The sequence below is a fragment of the Fukomys damarensis genome, unplaced genomic scaffold (genome assembly GCF_012274545.1).
Source record: "Fukomys damarensis isolate Sample0158 unplaced genomic scaffold, DMR_v1.0_HiC HiC_scaffold_16, whole genome shotgun sequence".
Classification (NCBI taxonomy): Eukaryota; Metazoa; Chordata; class Mammalia; order Rodentia; family Bathyergidae; genus Fukomys; species Fukomys damarensis.
The window spans coordinates 19,442,715-19,463,864 of record NW_022900928.1 but is presented as its reverse complement, the minus strand read 5'-3'; the positions used below and the strand labels follow the sequence as shown (position 1 = coordinate 19,463,864).

Genomic DNA, 21,150 nt, shown 5'->3' with positions numbered 1-21,150 from the left:
AAAAAAAAAAAAAAAAAAAAAAAAAAAGAAAAAAGAAAAAGAAAGAAACAGTGTTACAGCAAATCATCTTGGACATGTGACATTTTATCCATGTACATATGGGTTCTGGTAACCTGCAGAATAAAGTGTCAGAAGTGGAATTACTAGGCCCGAGAGTTTATACATCTGTGAATATGAAATCCAGGCTGATGGAATAGCCAACATTGTGAATGCTATTGACTTGACCAGACGAAAAAGTGTCCTAGGACTTGCCAGTTAGGTGTTCCAGCCCAGTGATGGCACACTTCTCTTTATTTACAATATTTTGGCCAGAACTAGTTACCTGTTTCTCATGAGAAATCAGCTGCCAAGTTTACTGGAGTTCCCTAGTAAGTCATTTTTCTTTTGCTGCTTTCAAGAAATCTTGTCTTTATCTTTGAAAACTCTTAGTATATTTTGAGTATGAATCTTTGTGTTTATCCTATTTAGAGTCCACTGAACTTCTTAGATGTGTAGGTAATGTTGCCCATTAAATTGGAGAAACTTTTGGTAATTTCTTCAAAATTTTTTTCTGTTCTTCTCTTTCCTCTCCTTCTAATCCTTCCATTATGCACACATTGATGTGCATAATGGTGTCCCACATTCCTGTGAGGCCCTGTTCATTTTGCTTTATTCTTTTTGTCTTCCTCTGGTTGTGTCATTTCTGTGGCTCTTTCAGTAGTCTCCTTGGAGCCCAAATACACTGTTAAGTCTTTAGTAATTTTTGTTTCAGTTATTGTACTTTTCAACTCCAGAATCTCTATTTGTTTGTTTAATTTCTGTGTCTTTCTTGATGTTCTCTGTTTGCTGGGATATTATGAGACTTTTCGTTATTTCTTTAAGTATGACTTCCTTTAGTTCTTTGAACATTTGACTAACTACTTTGACATCTGGTCAGTTTACAATAGGGGCCTCTTCAAAGACAGTTTCTGTTGCCCTCCTCCCAATGCATAGTACAGGTTATACTTTCCTGTGTGTGTGTATTTTTTGTCTCATAATTTTTACAGCAAACTGGGTATTTTAGAAAACGCTTTGTAGCAACTCTCCATACTGATCTATCTCCCAAAGGCTTATTGTTGTTTGCTTATTTGTTTAGTGATTGGGCTGTACTATTTCTGGGCCTGTTCACTGACAGTGTCAAACCTCTGATTGTGCTTCTCAGAGACACAGCCTTGGGCCACATCGTCACCCTGGGGTAACCCTGATTTTAGTGGAGTTCCCTTTGAATGCTTCTTTCTCTCTGTTAAGCTGTCCACCTCTGTAGGCATCTTGCCCAGCTGCTAGACTTCAGCAATTTCTGAGTGATTGCTTTGCTTTTTTTTTTCTTTTTCTTTTTTTGGTACTGGGGATTGAACTCAAGACCTGGTGCGGCAGAACCACTGAGCTAAATTCCTGACCCTGAGTGATTGCTTTGTGTCCGCCACAATAACCTGAGCCCTAAATTGCCTCATGGAGTCTGATAGCATTTAAATTTAGGCCCATATATCAGCAAGGACAGTCTGTAAGACTTGTTCCTGCCACACGAGGGCTCTACTTAACTAGCTTTCTCCTCTGTTCCTCTCTGTCAGAATTCTGGCTGCTCTCTGGTTTAGTTTATTGTTCCTGTGGAGCTATCAGACTTCTCTTAGTTCCTTATGACTCCGATCTGCATTGTTTCTAACAATGCCCTTAATTCCTAACCGCCAGTGCCCCCCACACCCTGCAGGGCTGGGATTGAACCCAAGACCTAGGCAAGTGCTCTGCCACTGAGCTATACCCCATCCCCTCTCCCTATGTGAGCTTCTTTCCCACAAAACCAGTTGAGACAAGGCTGTTCCGGCCCAGTCTGTCTGGCCTGCCCACCTGTGAGTGGGGGCTGGCGGAGGATGAGAGTCCCAGAACTCTCAGCCACCCTGGCCTGGAAAAGAGTTTCTGTAGTGTGGAGCTGGGAGGTGAGAAGTATTGGCAGCTGCCCCGCCTGGAGAGTTAGTGTAGCCCTGGGAGTGAGCTGGGGGAAGAGGAAGCCCTTGTTCTTGGTTTCATCTACCTGGAGGGAAGCTTCCTTCTCATAGATGTTGTGAGCAAGGAGGAGAGAGTACTCTGTTCTTACTGAGATTTAATACCACTCCCACCCCGCTTTCTTCCTTTTTCCCTTTCTTGGGTAGAACCGGGGATTGAACCCTGGGTCTTGTGCATGCCAGGCAAGTGCTCTACCAATAAGGGACACCCCCCACCCCTAGTAGATTTTCTTAGATAAACGTTCTCCATTGCTGTATGTCCTTAGGATAATTTCAGAAACTTGTTGTTTGTTTGTTTTGGTACTGGGGATCGAACTTGGACCCTTGCACTTATGAGGCAGGTGGCTGAACCACTGAGCCAAATCCCTGGACCCTTTTTTTTTTTTTTTTGGAGACAGGGTCTCGCTATGTAGTTCAGCTTGGCCTTGAACTCATTGTGTAGCCCAGGCTGGCCTTGAAATTGCAAGCAATCCTCCTGCCCCAGGTTCTGGATTACAGGTGTGGACCACCATGCCTAGTAATTTTCAGCAATTTAAATGGTTTTTTAAAAATGTTTACCAAAAAAAAAGTGCTGGGATTTAGCTCAGTGGTTCTGCCACCACCTGCCTTGCAAGTGCAAGGATCCAAGTTTGATCTCTGGCACCAAAAATAAATAAATAAATAATAAAAAATTAATTTTTACTAGTTTTGGTTGTTCCCCTGGGAAAAGAGTTCTGGGCATTTTGGTAAAAGTTTTTTTTTTGGTTTTGTGAGACTGACCTGGATCTTACTATGTAATCCAGGCTGGTTTTGAACTCATAGTGATCCTCCTAACTCAGCCTCCCAAGTGCTGGGATTATAGGCGTGCACCACCACGCCCGGCTCTGGTAAACGTTTTAAGGAGTAATGTGTAAGGTGACAAAACTATACAGAAAGACCTCAAGAAATAGACCTGAACCCACATGAAGAGAGTTGCAAATGAGTATCACCCAAGGACTACACTAAAACTTTGTTGGTTGGGTCGTCATTGGGATGGAATTCCAGTGGGTCTGAGTTTTTATTCTAGTTTTACTGAGTTTTGTGGGTCATTGGTTTCTCTCATTGCTTGAGTGTGTCATGTTTCTCTCTAATGTAGTCACTGTAACGATCTCACTTTTCTGGGGATGGGCTTTTGATCGTGCAGAAACTGGAGGAAGCAGCGTCCCGTGCAGCGGAAGAGGAGAAGAAACGCCTGCAGACACAAGTGGAGCTGCAGGCCAGGTTCAGCTCGGAGCTGGAGCGCGAGAAGCTGGTGAGGACCGAGTGGCGGGCAGGCTGGGAGCAGCCAGGGTCTTATCGCAGGGCTCTGCTGCTGACTGGCAGTGACTGCTGGCGAAGTCGTTCTTTCATTCATTCATTCATTCTCCCTTTATTATGCACCTTCTGTGCCAAAGATGTAAAGATGAAAGATACCAACCTGCTGTTTGAGATCCCGAACAGGCATTTATGGAAAGGGGTAATAAATGCTTGGTTAGGTGACTTTATGTCCTGATTTGCCTGGAGCAGTGCTGTCATCCTGGCATAACTATTAATAACATCCTTTCTCATTCTCAAAAGAGTTCTGTAGTAACGAGAAAGTAAACATAGTTTTCATGACATTTTCCCCTGAAATGGACCAAGGGGAGGGGCCTGGACTCCGGTCTGCTGCTCCTGGGGGCTCTGGTTGGTCCTCCGTGCTCCCGACGTCCAGGTCGGTGGAGGCCGGCTGTCTCCGTGAGTGGTGCCGTGTGGGAGGGTGCTGGTGACACTGCTTTCGTCCTGCTGCTCACTCAGTTCAGAGAGCTGTGATCACGGGGTAAGCGGAAGGACAGCAGAGGCAGGCAGCCCTGTGTTTGGAGCAGGTCTGTACTCAGCCTGGAGACCTGGTCTTTCCTCTCTGCTCCTTCCTGCCAAGCCAGTTTCTTCTCCTTAAGTGTAGGGTTTATCAGCCGCTTTCTCATAATAACTCTTGTGAGGGCAAAGTGAGCTAATGCTAGAAGAAATATTTTACAGATTGAGATATATGCTGACATGTGTATTAAATTTAGAATTTATTCACTGGGGGTACTGAGGATTGAACCCAGAGTCTTTGCAACCGAGCTTTATTCTTAGCCCGTTTTTATTTTGAGACTGGGTATCAGTAAGTTGACCAGGCTGAGCTTGAATTTGCAGTCTTCCTGCCACAGCCTTCCAGAATGCGGGATTACAGGCTTATACCGCCACATTTGCTTTTTAACTTTCGATTTATAAAGCAGTAATCCAAGCTCTTCAATCCAGGGGCAAACTGCACTTGTCAAGAGACTGATTTAATTGCTTGAGTTCCCCGAGGGATGGAGGCGCCCTCGGGAGGGGAGAAAAGAGGTACAGGAGTCTGCAGGCCTAGCTGCCCTTCCCCCCTGCATGTTAAGGTGGGCTGCTCTCACTGGCAAAGACTCATTCATTCCTTTTAGAGATAATGAATGGTAAAGAGGTTGTGGCTTTGAGACAGAATGTAACTTATAGAGAATTTATGCAGGGGAACACTTTTTTCTTGGCTTGAATCAAACTGGAGTAGAAAGGATGGAAAACCCAACAGAGCAGCAACATAGGTCATAGTTCATTTCTTTGGATTATTTCACTGCTGGTCTGCATGTGTGCTCTGGTTTCCTCCATGTTTAGTTCCAGGAGTAGGGGACAGGGACCCTCAGGACAGAGCGGGGCACTCCCTGCTCCCATGGGACCATGACCATGTTTCACCCCTTCAGATCAGACAGCAGATGGAAGAGCAGGTTGCGCAGAAGTCCTCTGAACTGGAGCAGTACCTGCAGCGGGTGCGAGAGCTGGAGGACATGTACCTCAAGCTGCAGGAGGCCCTCGAGGATGAGCGCCAGGCCCGGCTGGATGAAGAGACGGTGCGCAAGCTGCAGGCCAGGTGACAGAGCTGTTTGTACTCTTTACACGGGCTGACGGTTTCTCTCACCTACCAGCGCTCCGGAGGGGAGGGAGGAGGGGCCTCCGCGCTGGCGGTGGCTGAGTGTTAGAGACACCCCGGGCACCTGGCTGTTCTGGCGTTCTCAGGCTGGGGCAGTGGTGTTCTGTACCTGGGCTCTCCCAGCCCCGGGCCATGGACTGGCGCCTGGGTCTGTTAGGAGTAGGGGTGCCGCGCAGCAGCTGAGTGGCGGCTGAGTGAGCTACGCTTTGTGTGCATTACAGCTGCCGTAGCTCACGTCCAGGCCTGAGCCCATCCCCGTCTGAGCAGGGGCGGGGGCGGCTCTAGAGCCTCAGGAGCAAGGACCCTGCCGTGAACTGTGTGTGAGGGACCTAGGTTGGCAGCTCCATACAAGAAGCTAATGCTGAAATCATCCTGCTGACATATCCCTCACCCCTGTCTGTGATACTGGTCCCTGGTGCCAGAAAGGTTGAGAATGTGCACTCAGATCAGCTCTCTTGAGAACTTGACTACTTCACCCTGTACCAGACCACAGAGGGCCCCAGTCCTCACTGTGGCATCAGGGCCGGATTCAGGCCAGAGGGGCAGCCGGTATGGGGGTAGGGAGGAGAGGTGCTTTCTTGCGTTGTTTCTTTCTTTCTCTTTTTTTACTGCTTGTCTGTCATTCACAGTGGTCACGTCTTCATGGGGGGTTGGTATGTGTACATAGCACATCTTAATTCTCCTGTCGGCCCCTCACCTCCCCTTCCTTCTCCCTTCCCCTCATCTCTTAATCCTTTTCCCCTTTTGAGAGAAATCTATCTCCATGCTTCCTATTATTCTTTATTTTGTTCTTTATTATAATTTGGGTTCCTCATATAAGAGAAACAATGTGATATTTTAGCTTGTGTGATTTTATTTCACTTAATATTGTGGTCTCAAGTTGCATCTATTTTCTACAAATGACTCGTTTATCCTTTATGGTAGAATAGTACTCCATTGTGTATAAACACCGCATCTTCTTTATCCATTCGTCTATTGATGAACATACAGGCTGCTTCCAAGATGCAGCTGTTATGAACTGTGCTGCTATAAACGTGGGTGTGCATGCATCACTGTGATGGCTGAAGCTCTTTGGGGAAGATCCCTAGAAGGGCAACAGCTGGGTCAAATGGAGTTTCCATTTCTTGTTTGTCTTTATGAGACAGTCTCGCTTTGTAGTCCAGGCTGGCCTTGAACTCACTGTGTAGCCCAGGCTGGGCTCAAACTTGTGGCGATCCTCCTGCCTCAGCCTCCGAGTGCTGTAATTACAGGAGTGTGTCACTATGCCCAGCAGAATTTCAGTTTTGAAATAGAAATCTCCAAACTGATTTCTGTAGTAGTTGCACAAGTTTACATTCCCAGCAATGTATAGGGTTCCCTTTTCCCCACAGCCTCACCAACATTTATTATTATTTCTGGGATAAGATGGGATTTCAGTGTTGTTTTAATTTGGATTTCTCTAATGGCCAGTGATGGCAAACATTTCTGTATTTATTGACCATTTGTGCATCTGAGAAGTGTCTGTTCATTTCACTTTCCCATTTTTGAGGGGGAGTAAACAAGTTTTATTTGTAAATTTAGTCAACATACATATTCAACCTAAAAACTTCAGTAGGATGAATTTAAAAACCACTCGGAAGGCCAGCTCTATAAAAGGGCAGAACAGGAACCAGATGTGACCTAACCCAACGCCATCTTAAAAGGCAGAGGTCCAATGGGCTGGAGCAGTCTGCTCCATCCCCCACAGCATGCTCACTCTAACTCCAGGAAAAGAATGAGCCTTGGTATTATTTCCTCTTAGCTCAGAAAAAACTAATTATGAGACCAACCACAGCGAGAAGCTGTACTGACTAGAATTTAGTAACAGATGATGCTTGTTATTCTAGAGCCCTTCTAAACAAAATTCCCCAGTCTCTTTGCAGTATCAGCTAGGTGTTGGCTAAAGTGTAGAATGAGGACTTACGCAAGGTATACTCATAGCATTTCACTACTGTATAGAAAACAGGTGCAGTCCAGTTAGCCAACTGGACTCAAGTTACTCACACCTTAATGACAAGACTCCCCATCACTTGTGAATGTGAAACATTTAATTATAAAATGTTGACACTACAATATATAAAATAGCTATTATAAATGCACATAGTGTATTCTATAGCTGCCAGGTTTACTTTTTTTTTTTTAAGGAAACTGTCAGTTACACTGTGGTTGAGACTTGTGTCTTCACCCTTGGAGGAGCCCACATTCCATCACAGTGCTGTATGGAGAGACTTAGCCCCATTTGTTAAATACTTAGATCGAGTCATAACCAGTTTTATTGTGAAAGGACCCGGTACACATTTATCAATTCTAGTACCTTAATAGCTACCCAACAAGCCATTAACATACAGAAACATGCATCATGAGAAGCAAGAAACATCACCCATCCCTTCTGCATATCAGCAACTGTCCCTCCTGGGCAACAGTGCTTCTGTCACTGAGGTCTGTGAACAGTCACTTTTCACATTCATCCTGAGTGAAAGATGGAATGACTTAAGTACAAATGCAACATATTATAAACAGTTTCTTACCCAAAAAAGTCACAAATTAAACCAAAGTATTTTACAGAATTTACTACAAAATGCCATAAAATTGCCTTCACATAAACTCTCTCTCCCCGCACCCCGCGGGCCAACTGGACGCTTTGGGCACGATGGTGACTCTCCTAGCATAAATTGGCACACAGATGAGTACCTTCAAATAAGCCCACCAGGAATGCTTCACTAGCCTCCTGAGGGGCACCAACGGCTGCGCTCTGAAACCTCAAGTCAGTTTTGAAATCCTGGGCAATCTCTCTCACCAACCTCTGGGAAGGCAGCTTCCAAATGAGAAGCTCGGTGGATTTCTGGTAACGACAAATCTCTCATAGCACCACAGTACCGGGCCTGTAGTGATGCGCTTTCTTCACCCTGCCGGTAGAGGGAGTGCTTTTCTTGACAGCTTTAGCGGCCAGCTGTTTTCAGGAGTGGGGGTGGGGGGTGGGGGGAGGATGGCTTCCCCATCAGTGGACTTAGGAGCATTCTGCTTGGTTCATGCCATTTTCTTCTGCCCAGTGCCGAAGTCTTAGGCCAATTCTCCGACAGCCACGCTGGTGTTCAGTGAAGAGCTGCAGTCACCAGAAGCAAAAGCAATACTCTCCAAATGACAGACTAAACTGCTCTGTGTTCACTTGCCCATTTTTTTTTTTTTTATTTTTATAGCAGCTTTATTTGCAACTGTGGAAAAAACTGGAAACAACACAGATGTTCTTCAGGGATGAATGAATGATCACTGGGGCATCCATACAATGGATTATTATTACTCAGTGATAGGAATAATACTGATATATAAAACAACTTGAATAAATCTCAAAAACATGCTCAATTTTAAAAATCATGGTTAATGAAAGAAGGCCAGAATCAAATGGCTACGTACATAATGATTTCATTTATATCACATTCTTAAAAATACAAGACTGTAGCATGGAGAGCAGGTTAGTCGGTATCAGGGATGCAGTTGTGAAGAAATTTCAAAAGAAAAAATTTAGGAGGTGATGGAACAGTTCTGTATCTTAAATGTGGTAGTCATAAGAATTTATCCGTATATTAGAATTAAACACAAAGAATGACACATTTTTACTGTATATTACCTTAAAAACTAAAATGTTTCTAAAAAAAGCCAAAATTTAGCAACTCACGTTAGGAGTTTTGATCTGATAGGCTACTCCCAATACCAAAGAATCCAGCACGAAAACTTTTTATTTATTTAAAGGATACCTGGGTAAGTTGCCGGTATTTAAAAAGCAGGGAGGCAAGCACAGTGACAGAGAAACAGCCCATGTGCCCGTCCTGTTCCATTCCTGACTTGGGTAGCAGGTTACCCCAAGAAGCGAATCATCTAGAAACTGATGGCCAGATAGCAACTTTGCTCTCTTGATCATTAAATGCCCATTGGTATTTTGGGGATTAATCATGAAGCTCTAGCTCTCGAGGCCTTGTCAATAAGACTGCACTAACACTGAGCTATGTAAATGGTAGGAATACAAGCCACGTGTGAGTGAAGATGTAAATCTCCTCGTCAATCCAGATTCACAGGCTTATTGGTCAGTGACTCAATTAGGCACATGGCAGCCTAGGTTGATCATTTTCATGAGGCAATTCTTAAGTCGGGTGGGATATTTTTCAAGCTATCTGAGTAATATTTTTGTTGTTCAAAATTTCAAGTCATTCTATCAACGAAGAATGAAAATGGAAGTCCATTATATTGCTAAAAATAAATGAATAAACTAATAAAAGAGGACCTTGGAATCACCAATGACAGTACAGTATAATCAAGAAATATGATTGATGCAATTTGGTTGGTACACACGAGGCCCAACTGGAAAAAATACAATAATTTTTAGAAGGGAAAGAAGTAGGGGGAGAAAGAGGAGAGAAAGAAAAAGGCAGTGTTGTGATTTGAAATGTATAAAGTGAGTGTGGAATGTCTCACTCAGCAGAAGCTCTATCGAAGACTGAATATTAGTTAGCTGGGATCCTGCCAAAAGGACTCAGGAGCTGAGTGGGCTCAGATAAAAACAATTTCCATATAAAATTGCAGTTGAAATAAATATATAACATCATAAAATGCGTTAGTTCATGATAACACTTGAAAATAACCCGATTTTAACTTTGTATATATGAAACAAGCAGGGTACCAATTAATTTATTTGATAAAAAGCAGAAAGGTACAGCACTAAATAGTCGAGGAGACATTCTTTTCTTCTGTTTCGTGCCTTTTGCCCATTTTTTTAATTGGGTCTTTTATTTTGGGGGTCTGGTTTTTTTTTAGTTCTGATATATTCTAGATATTAATTCTCTGAGCAATGGCTTGCACAGTTTTTTCCCCATTATGTAGATTGTCTCTTCACTCTGTTGGTTCTTTTGCTATGAAGAAGTTTCTTAATTTGATATAAGGTATCAGTCTAGATTGACTCTTCTGCATGTGGACAGCCAGTTTCCCAGCACCATTTATCTTTCTTTCAGTGTATGTTTTTGGCCCCTTTGTCAGAGATCAAATAGTTGAACATACTTGGAGTTATTCCTTTTTCAGGGCCCATACTATGCTGTTTTTGCTTTATTTTATTTTGTTTTTGGTTTGTTTTATCACAAATCACTTCTTGGCCTTTTGGCTAAGATCAAGTGTTTATCATAGTTTGTGATATAACTTCAAATTTGGCATTGTGGTTCCTCCTGCTTTGCTCTTCTTACCCAGGATTGCTTTTGCTATTCTGGGTCACTTCTGTTCTTTGTGAATTTTAGGATTATTTTTTACAGTTCTGTGAAGAATGCTATTGGTATCTTAATTAGGATTGCATTAGATCTGTATATCAGTTTTGGAAGTATGGCCATATTTACTGTATTGATTCTGCCTGTCCAGGAACAGGGATATTGTGTTAGTTACTTTTCTTGTAGTTGAGACAAAATACCCAACACCCAAAGTTAAAGGAAGAAACTTTTATTCTGGCTCACAGTTTGTAGAAGTTTCAGTCCATAGTCAGCAGGCTTCAAGGCAGGGTGGCATGGCAGAGGGGCATCGGAAAGGAAAAACAGTTCATGGCAAAGCAGGGCAGGCAGAAGACAGCAGCGCAGTGAAGCAGCAGCAAGCCTGCCTTTATATTTCACCCAGGCTACCTGCCCTTGGGGGATACCACCTACACCAGGGTGGGGCAGCCTTAATCCCAGTGTCACACACTCAAGATCCAACCACCTCCAAATAGCCCCAACTATGACCACATCTAGGTACAAGTCATGACAGATAGCTTTCCATTTTCTGATGTCCTCTTTGATCTCCTTTTTCAAAGTACTGAAGGGTTCATTGTCGAGATCTTTCACTTCCTTGGTAGGTTAATTCCTAAGTATTTTTTGGTGCTATTGTGAATGGTATTTTTTTTCCTAATTTTTTTTAATGAGTTAATAATTGGTATCAGGAATGCTGTTGATTTCTGTGTATTGATTCTGAATTGCTCAATTTGGTTGTTTTATTCTAGGAGGCTTTTGGTAGAATTTTTGGGGTCTTCTATGTTAAAAAAAATATCTAGTTTCCCATAAAGGGAAAGCTTCAGTTTTTCTCCATTTACTATGTTGGCAGTCAGTTTGTCATAAATGGCTTTCATATACCTGTTTTCCTCAGTTTTTTTATTTTTTTCAATGAATGGATGTTGGGTTTTGTCAATGGCCTTTTCTTCGTCTGTTGCAATGATCATTTAATTTTTGTCTTTGCTTCTGTTTATATAATATATTACCTATATTGATTTGTGTATGTCAAACCATCCTTGCATCCTTGGGATGAAGCCTACTTGGTCGTGATGTATAATCTTTTTGATGATTATTGCATTCTGTTTGCCAGAATCTTGTTGAGGATTTTTTGGGGGGAGGTGGTACTGGGGATTGAACTCAGGACCTTCTGCTTGCAAGGCAGGCAGTGGAACCACTGAGCTAAATCCTGAGCCCTAGGATTTTTGCATCTGTGTTCATTAAAGAGATTGGCTTGTAATTCTTTTTTTGGTTGGATCCTTTTCTGGTATTAGAATTAGGGTAATGCTAGCTTCAGAAATGACTTTGGCAGTATGAGTATTCCTTCTCTTTTCAATTAGTTAAGGAGCTTGAGGAGCACTAGTGTTAGTAGTGAATCCATTGGGACTTTGGCATTTCTTGATAGGTTTTTTTATTACTGATTCAATTTGATGACCTGTTATTAGATTGTTCAGGGTTTTAATATCTTCTTGGTTCAGTTTTGGTAATTCATATGTATGTAGGAATCTATGCATTTCTTTTGAATTCTCTAGTTTATTGGTGTACAGTTTTGTGAATTAGTTGCTAGAAGTCTTCTGGATTTCAGCAGCATCTTGTGACTTTACCTTTTTCATTTCTTTGTTTTGTTTTTTGTTTTTTGGAACCGGGAATTGAACTTGGGACCTTGAGCTTGTGAGGCAGGCAGTGGAACCACTGAGCTAAATCCCTGGCCCGTACCTTTTCCATTTCTAATTACATTCACTTTACTTTTTTGGTAAGATTGGCTATAGATTTTTCTTTTCTTTCAGAGAGCCAAGTCTTGACTCTGTATTGTTTTTTTAGCCTCAATTTCATTGATTGCTGCTCGATCTTTGTAATTTCTTTCCTTCAAGTACTTTGGCATTTGGATTGCTCTTGTCTCTCTAGGACATTGAGGTGCATCTTTAGGTTATTTATTTTGGCTCGTTCTGTTTTTCTGATGTGGGCATTCACAACTCTAAACTTGCCGCTTAGCCCTGCTTTCATTGTGTCCCAGAAGTTCAGAGATGTTTCTATTTGGTCATTCAGACAGAGTTGGCACCACTCCTTCAATAATTACTACTTAAAGCCAGGCATGGTGGCGCACACCTGTAATCCCAGCACTTGGGAGGCTGAGGGAGGAGGACTGCTTCCAGTTAGAGACCAGCCTGGGCTACATAGTGAGTTCTAGGGCAGTCTGAACTACATAGTGAGACCCTATCTCTCTCTCTCACTCACACACACACACACACACACACACACACACACACAAATTACTACTTAAAATTGTAGTATTAAAAGTTTTTCAAACTAGATTCTCCCCACCCCCAGGGCTTTGAGAATCAGGTTTAAATTTTATGATAGTCATGTTATCAGAAAAAAACTCAATTTTGGGTAATCACAGCAGGGAGGACAAAGTAAAATGAAGGTCCTCTCCTCCCCCAGAGGAGGTTTGAGCTGTTCTCTTCCTGTTTCTGACTTGCTACTCCGTTTGTATTGTTTTTACGAACTTGGGCTGGGCCCTTGCACTTGGGAGGCTGGCGCCGGAACCACTGAGCTAAATCCCTGGCCCTCCATTTGCCTTCTTTATGATGCCTTGTCTAGGCAGCACTGAAATTCTTTCCTCCGAATGGCACCTGATACCCTTGCAGATGTCACCAGGCTGGGAGCAGTGACTGCCAGTTCTGGGAGCAGTTAGGAGGGAGACAGCTGGGGTGGAGTTTTCATGGCTGCCATTCCTCATGTGCAGCAGCAGATGTTTGATCTTTAGGAAAGGATAGAGGCAAAAAGAGTATATTTTGCCAAAGTCACTTAAAAAATTGCCTTTGAAAACTTAAATTATATTGTCTTAAATTATCTTCCAAATTAAAAGAAAATAAGTTCTTGTCATGTTTCCTGGCATTTTTTAAGTCCCATGGGAATGTGTTCCTTGTATTGTGGTCACCAGATACTTGGAACCATCTTCCAGTGCCATCAGAAGTGACATCACAGAAGATCCACTGCACAAGAAGATGTGGGTCTCGTGTGACTTGCGAAGAGTGGCATTCTAAGTGACCTCACAGTTTTTGGTTTTTGAACCACTCTCTAATTTGTGCTTTGTTGAGTTTATAGCTACTCATGTGCCGAATTCATAGGTGGGGTATGTTGTGTGACTTGCTGCAGGTTTGAGGGAAATTGATGATGGTACAGCAGAGATTAGATCACAGAAGGAAAGGGGCAACTCTAGACATTCACTAATGGGTCAGTTATTCAGTGTTCGTAGAATGAGTCTTCCTCTCCCTTTCCCCTCACCCTCTACTCCCTTTTCCTTCCCTTCTTCCTGTTCCCCTCCTCCCTCCCTCTTTCCATGTTTTCAGTTCTGTGCTTTCTTTCTCTCTGTTTCTTTCTTTTACAGAGGATTGAGCGATACTTTGAATAAGGGACACATTTTTGGTAATTGAAGCCATTTTAAGCCAGTGATATGTATCAGAATTTGCAAGGTTTTGAAACCTCACAAAGATTTTTTAAAATATGGACTTACTGCATCAGAATGTCTTTGGATAGGAGCTGGGCATGAATATTTTTATTTGAAAAGCTCTGGCTAATTATTTTGTATACTCTGATTTGTGCAAAGCACAAAATGGTTTCAACATTTTTTAATGTAAATATCTAAGCACTGTGTATATCTCTGAGGCTTCAATAAGCTGAAAGTACTTCACAAAAATTTAATTTTTTTCTTGACATACAAAGGCCATTTTTTACATTATTTTACTCTTCTGAATTATTTTTCTTCTAGCTTTTGGAATTTGAAATGGACGAATTTGCTCCATCTAGTGGTCATTTTTAAGCGTAGCAAGTTCTCTTTTCCCCAGAGTTCCTGAAGGCCCTGCCTGGCTCTGAGAGTGCTGGGTTGGACAGGCAGAGGGCGCCTGCTCTCTGTACCTCAGGAGCGGCTTAGGTAGAAGAAAGGAGGGAAGTCAGCTCTGAGTTGGGTTACTGCAGCAGGGAAGGGAACACAGGCTCAGGTAAGATAAAGGGCTTTCAGGGAAATCGCAACCTTTCCCACAACAGCAGCAGATCTTGGGTTATTTGCATCTCGGTATCTTTCTGATGCATGGTCCTTTCTCTGTCAGTGCTTTATGTTTCTCCAGAGATAAATTTTGTAGTCAGTTGTTTAAATACAGGAAGTTTGACTTGAGTCATCTGGTCTGGTAATTTCTTTTCTGGTACCAGGGATTGAACTCAGGACCTTTCACTTGCAAGGCAAGTGCGCTGAACTAATCCCCTGGCTCTGGTAAATTTTTTTTTCATTAAAATTTCCAATTTATTTTTTTATGTGCCTGGCACATGGTGTGTAAGGAATATTTTTTGGATGAGCAAGTGGATCCAAGTCCTACCTTTTGAGGCCATGGGGACCTGCAGTCTCTCTTGTGATGTAGTACTGTTCGTGTAGTTGAAGGTAGCTGGGCTTCTGGAGGGAGGTGTGAGTACTTGATTCCCGGTATTTTCTGGCCATGTAACTTTAGAAAAACGTCTTACTACTTTGGGCCTTCAGTTCCTTATCTATGAAATAAAGGTAATTGCCAGCCTCGTAGGGTTATGAAGATGAAATGACATGGGCCTAGTGTTTCGAGTAATGCTGGGCCTTCGGCAGTAGAAGAGCACGCTGCTTTGTTTCTTCATCTCATTTGCAGACGGGGCAGACATGCATAGAGTTTCAAAATACAGTAAGAGTTCAAAAAGATGTCGACAATCTAGAAAACAGTTTTAGACTGAAGCTAGTTTAAAATATCCAGAGAACAAGTCCTGCATCAGGAGACTTGGCTTAATAGTGATTCATTTGAGAAGCTTCAGGGTTTCACTGCCCTGTGATGTGGTTGCCAAAACCCTCACGTGCTCTGAGGCGGCTTTAATGCATGTGCAGTGTTCAAAGCAAATGAAGCAGTCATCCTGCTGTAATGATCCGAGCTGTTATTTACTCAGGCCTTGCTACTGGGTAGGTATGTAAGTACTTTATATAAATTATCCCATTTAATACAAGTCCCAGGTGGTGGATAGAGTATCTTGGTTTTTTTGTTTGTTTGTTTGTTTGTTTAGTTTTGTTTTAAACAGGTCTTGTTATGTTGCCCAGGCTGGCTTTGAACTCATAGGCTCAAATAGTCCTCCTGCCTCAGCCTCCCAAGTAGCTGGAACTACAGGAATATGCCATCATGCACAGTTTATTCCTTTTTTTTTTTCTTTATATAGATGAGGAAAGTGAGGCATTGAGGTCTTTAGTCAGGAGTTTGATTGCAAACCACAGATACCACCTTGGATTCGCTAAAGTAGTAAGACAGTTAATTGGAAAGTTCCTAAATAGCTCAGTGGTTCCACAGAGTCTGGTGGCAGGGCTGGGACCCTGGCAGGAATCGGGAGGGCGATCAGCCTAAACAGTAGCCCCGGCCAGGCTGTCGGGGAGCCCAGGGGGGATGCCACGCACAGCGGGCCTGGCTGTCCCTGGGTGTTGCTACCACTGTCCCGGGTTCTTTGTGTCAGTCACCCCGGAGTCAGAGGACCTCGCTCAGCCAGGCTCAGCGCTTGCTCCCACCGTGCCCTGGCTGCCAAGGGGCAGAGGCAGCCGTCTGGGCCACATGTCTATAGTGGGAGGTGGGCGCTGCCGCTCACCAGCACCCCTGCCTGGCATGAAGGGGACAGGGTGGGCAGCCCAGCCACTGCGTGCCCCCCCCCGCACACTTCCGCCACCGTGAAAAGCGAGCCCTTCCCACCTTGTTCACAGTGCCGTCCCCTGTCGCCTAGGGTTGGAGCCACCTCTGAGGAGATAGGGACTTCTGACCCTGCGTGCACGGCCTGCGGTGCCTGAGCTGGGATCCCTTGAGGGCCGTGGATCTGGTGTGCGGCCTGCTTTGTTGCTGTTTTCCTTTCCCTCGGGTCCTGGCAGCTGACCTGCCCGAGACTTGACTTCCGAGCTCGTTTCTAGGTCCGCGTCTGGGGCAGGGCTGACGTCTGACCTCAGCACCTGCATGGCCACATTGATTAAAACACTCACACAGTTGGATAAGCAGCCAGTTGGCGAAGATAACATTTGAGACCCATTGCGACCTGGGCACCGTGCTCACACAGCCTCGGATTCCCATCGCCTCACCGCTGACGTGCAGCGATGCCGCGCCGGATCAAGGAGATTAGCAGTAATGCAGTTCAGGTGCCTGGCACCTAGCAATGGCTCAGTAAATAACCTGTTCTCCTTTGTGTCAGCTTTTTTTCCCTTTGTCTTCGTTACTTTGTCAGCTCTTTCCTTGGAAATTGGTCTTTACCAGGTGGAGAATGTTTAACATTTCAGCAACCAAATTTCAAAGCTTGGCTGCACCGCCTGGCAGGTGAAGTGATCCGTCATAGGCCACTTGACCTCTGCACCTCACTTTGTCCATCTCTGCAGTGTGAGGAGTCGCAGTGTGACGGTTAATGGAGAAATGCCCTTGACCAGCTCGGTTCCTGGCACGCGTTCAGGTTGGCGTTACCGTTCCGTCCCCCCTCACACCCCAGGATGAAGCCGGACGAGCTCGGTGTGGGCCGTGTGGGCCACCTAGCAGCTTTCAAGTAGAGCGTCGGTGGCTCCCACTTCCCTCCGTGTGAAAGGAGGCATTCGGGGACCTCACATGCTCCTCTCTGAAAGGCGTCCCTGGTCCGCCCGGGCAGCTGGGACCCTGACTCTCTCCACACTGCAGGTTGCTGGAGGAAGAGTCTTCCAAGAGGGCGGAGCTGGAAAAGTGGCACCTGGAGCAGCAGCAGGCCATCGCCACCACGGAGTAGGGACTTCTGACCCTGCGTGCACGGCCTGCGGTGCCTGAGCTGGGATCCCTTGAGGGCCGTGGATCTGGTGTGCGGCCTGCTTTGTTGCTGTTTTCCTTTCCCTCGGGTCCTGGCAGCTGACCTGCCCGAGACTTGACTTCCGAGCTCGTTTCTAGGTCCGCGTCTGGGGCAGGGCTGACGTCTGACCTCAGCACCTGCATGGCCACATTGATTAAAACACTCACACAGTTGGATAAGCAGCCAGTTGGCGAAGATAACATTTGAGACCCATTGCGACCTGGGCACCGTGCTCACACAGCCTCGGATTCCCATCGCCTCACCGCTGACGTGCAGCGATGCCGCGCCGGATCAAGGAGATTAGCAGTAATGCAGTTCAGGTGCCTGGCACCTAGCAATGGCTTAGTAAATAACCTGTTCTCCTTTGTGTCAGCTTTTTTTCCCTTTGTCTTCGTTACTTTGTCAGCTCTTTCCTTGGAAATTGGTCTTTACCAGGTGGAGAATGTTTAACATTTCAGCAACCAAATTTCAAAGCTTGGCTGCACCGCCTGGCAGGTGAAGTGATCCGTCATAGGCCACTTGACCTCTGCACCTCACTTTGTCCATCTCTGCAGTGTGAGGAGTCGCAGTGTGACGGTTAATGGAGAAATGCCCTTGACCAGCTCGGTTCCTGGCACGCGTTCAGGTTGGCGTTACCGTTCCGTCCCCCCTCACACCCCAGGATGAAGCCGGACGAGCTCGGTGTGGGCCGTGTGGGCCACCTAGCAGCTTTCAAGTAGAGCGTCGGTGGCTCCCACTTCCCTCCGTGTGAAAGGAGGCATTCGGGGACCTCACATGCTCCTCTCTGAAAGGCGTCCCTGGTCCGCCCGGGCAGCTGGGACCCTGACTTTCTCCACACTGCAGGTTGCTGGAGGAAGAGTCTTCCAAGAGGGCGGAGCTGGAGAAGTGGCACCTGGAGCAGCAGCAGGCCATCGCCACCACGGAGGCCGAGAAGCAGGAGCTGGAGCACCAGCGCACCGAGAAGGAGCAGGCGCTGCAGGAGGCCATGGCGCAGCTGGTGCAGCTGGAGCTCGAGCGCAAGCAGGCGCTGGAGCAGTACGAGGTGAGTGGGCTGCCGGCCGGAAGGGTGGGGAAGGGTGTGTGGAGCCTGCACCCAGCCCTGGCAGGCGGCCCTCTGCCTGCTGGCGGAAGCTGTCCCTGAGGAGGTGCTCCGAAGCCTCTGCGGAGATCACTGAGTACCCCGAGTGGCAGCCGGAGAAGCCCTGCTGCTCGCACTTCTCAGCACCGCCCGTGACAAAGCTTGCCTGGCGCAGCCAGTGGGGGGCATTGTCCTAGACGCAGGCTGGTCAGTGGGTGGTGGGTTTGGGTTTGAGGCAGGAAAATATAACGGGCACGGGCTTTTCTCCAGCCGCGAATGTGCTGGAACGACAGGTTTCAGTCCTGGCTCCACTGCTTCCTCCCGTGTGTGGCCTAGGCAGCTCGTAACTTCTCTAAACCCTGTTTCTGCTGCTGTGCAACGGAGCAACAATAGCTCCTGCTTAGGGTGAGAATTTAGGGATGCAGTAAAGAAGCACATATGAAGTGACCGTCTTGTTTGCTTCTTAAAGTACCTGTGGACCTGCAAAGTCCAAAATCCGTTTTTGTTCCAGGGTGTGAAGAAGAAGCTGGAGATGGCAGCTAACATGACAAAGAGCTGGAAGGACAAAGTGGCCCACCATGAAGGGTTAATTCGATTGATAGAACCAGGTAATAGGTTCTTTGAGCAATGTTTATTTTTTCAATTTATTTTTGTTTTGTTTACTTGAATTGTACTTAAAAACAACCTTTTTAAGCCCAAATGCATACGACCCAACCTGTCGAGGGAAACGTGCTCTTGACCAGCTTGTCTCCAGTCGCCAAGTGCATATCTTCTAGGTTTTGCCTGATGCTCCTTGGGAAGGATGTGAGGTGGGGGGGTTGGTGTCCCGTCTCTGGGATGGGGTGGTGCCCGGTGAGGGATGGCCACTTCCTGAACCGGGGCCCCTCTGTCTCCTAGGCTCAAAGAACCCTCACCTCATCACTAACTGGGGACCTGCAGCCTTCACCCAGGCGGAGCTGGAGGAGAGAGAGAAGAACTGGAAAGGGAAAAAGACCACGGAGTGACCGAGCGAGGCCACAGTCCCTCCGCCGTGTAGATACGAGTGTGGCCCCAGACTTTCTGCTGAAGACAACCGAAACCGGCTTTGCTGCTGTAACCTGCTTCCCTCCTCCTCCCCTCCGGGCCCGTCCCAGGGTCCAGCTCCTGAGGAGGCTTTCTCTACCTGCCCACAAGCAGGTTTCCCTAAAAAGAAAAGAATGTCAGTATTGTCAGGCTCTCCTTTCCTTTTTCTTTGACACCTTGGGCTTCTGAAAATCCCATGGATGGAGCTCAGATTCGCTCTAAATGAGGCCAAGAACAGACCCATGGTCTGCTCCGTCGCTGGGTCCCCCGATGGTTAGAGCCTCTGTGGGCTCCGAGAATGGCCAGTCTGCCTGCAGTTCCATGCTGGTGACACAGAAGGCCACGCTGGGTGCTCTTCTGGGGAAGTTGTGGAGTCGCTGCCTTTTCCTGGTTGCCCTTGTTCAGTGTGGTCTGATTAGGCGAGCTTTGCTGGCTTCTGCTGACACGTTTCTTCCCAGCCGTCGTGCACTTGGCACGGATGGCTCCTGTTTCCCTCACCTCAAAGAAAGCGTCCCGGTGGCCCACACTTAGCCCGATTCTCTGAGTCTTCTCTCTGTCCAGTGAGCAACAGGCTACCAGACCTATGCCGTGCAGCAGGAGGGTCACGTTTAGTAGTAGAAAGAAGCCAGTTTGAAATAAAAGTTATTTGGATAATTTCTAAAGCAGATTATGTGCTCCCGGGCAGTGGGAAGTTGACCTCGTGTGTGCAGTTAGGTGTAAACGTCATAAAGATGAGGCTGTCACTGTGTTCCCGGGCTGTGGAGCTAGTTCTCATCGGCTGGGCAGCTTTTCTGCTTTTCCTTGAGTACCGGGGAGGAAATACCCAGTGAAAATAAGTGTAACAAGAAAATTGGGATCAGAGGTTTAATGCATCTGATTTGAAAGAAATATTGGGAATGTTCTCATATTATCTTTGGATTGAGTAGTATTTATGAAATCAAGCCATCTAATACTGGTTATTTATGAACAGCAATAACTTCATAGACAGCAGTGATGCTTGTGGTTGTACAGAAATACGGGTAATTCCATGGTTACACAAAAGGCAGAATTCAGCAGAAAGGTGCTGTTCCTGCCTGGGCAGACCGAGCAATGGCAGGGAACCTCATGCCTACTTACTCTGGCTTTGGGAAAGCAGCAAGGAGGTTCTTCCCTAAAGATCTACGCATCTAGACCGTATGGTTGTAGAGATTTCAGGGTAGGTATTTATTTACATGGGAGGAAACTGGAATATAATTCCATAAATCTTCACCTTTTATGACTGGAAAATATTTGCCACTGAAGTAGTCTTTAGAAATTTGTCTTAAGGTCTTTACTTGTTTAATAAAAAGTGTAATTTAATGATCTCTTATAGTTGACGTTATAGTTTAGATTTCTGAAATATCTTTACCACATGGCTTCCAAATTTAACAGTTAACTTGGGTGTTGGTTTGTGACCAGCCACTTACCAGTGTTACCATTTTATTCAGTGGCTGGCAGGTTTATTAGCCCAACTGAGAATGGAACTCTGCTGAGGTTTGATTACACCAGGGGACTCCGTGGTCCCTTGCAGGAAGGAGGAAGACACAAAAGCCAGTGACCTGTTGTGGAAGAAAGTGTGTTCAGGGCTCCATGGCCCACGTGTGGAGAGAGGGTGAGGGCGTGAAACGAGCCTGTTTCTGCACTGGGCAGGTGTGACTTGGCCGTGCACCTTTGCAGAATGTCACCCGGGTCACCCGAGGCTGACAGCCTGGCCTCACTGTGGGGCCGAGGCTGCTGCTTTCTTGACCAGACCGAGCAGCTCTGCCGTGGGTGTCAGAGGTGTGTGTTTTGTGCTCAGTGGGACTGGTTTTACACCCTGGCTTCAGCGGCATCATCTCCATGGGGCAAAACCTTTTCAAACAACAGAAAAGACAGCACAGA

At 45.7% G+C, this 21,150-nt stretch overlaps 1 protein-coding gene across 3 annotated transcripts in view; it reads left to right on the top strand.

The window, feature by feature from the left end:
* Positions 1 to 20,306, top strand: part of Swap70 (switching B cell complex subunit SWAP70) — a 140,865-nt gene extending 120,559 nt beyond the window's left edge. For all 3 annotated transcript variants that reach the window (XM_019206216.2, XM_010615284.3, XM_010615283.3), the window contains 5 exons: positions 3,178 to 3,285; positions 4,757 to 4,923; positions 17,955 to 18,153; positions 18,701 to 18,797; positions 19,087 to 20,306. In XM_019206216.2, the coding sequence (XP_019061761.1) occupies positions 3,178 to 3,285; positions 4,757 to 4,923; positions 17,955 to 18,153; positions 18,701 to 18,797; positions 19,087 to 19,193 (678 nt within the window). In that variant the 3' untranslated portion in view covers positions 19,194 to 20,306. The remainder of the gene's footprint in view (positions 1 to 3,177; positions 3,286 to 4,756; positions 4,924 to 17,954; positions 18,154 to 18,700; positions 18,798 to 19,086) is intronic.
* The last annotated feature ends 844 nt before the right edge of the window (positions 20,307 to 21,150 follow it).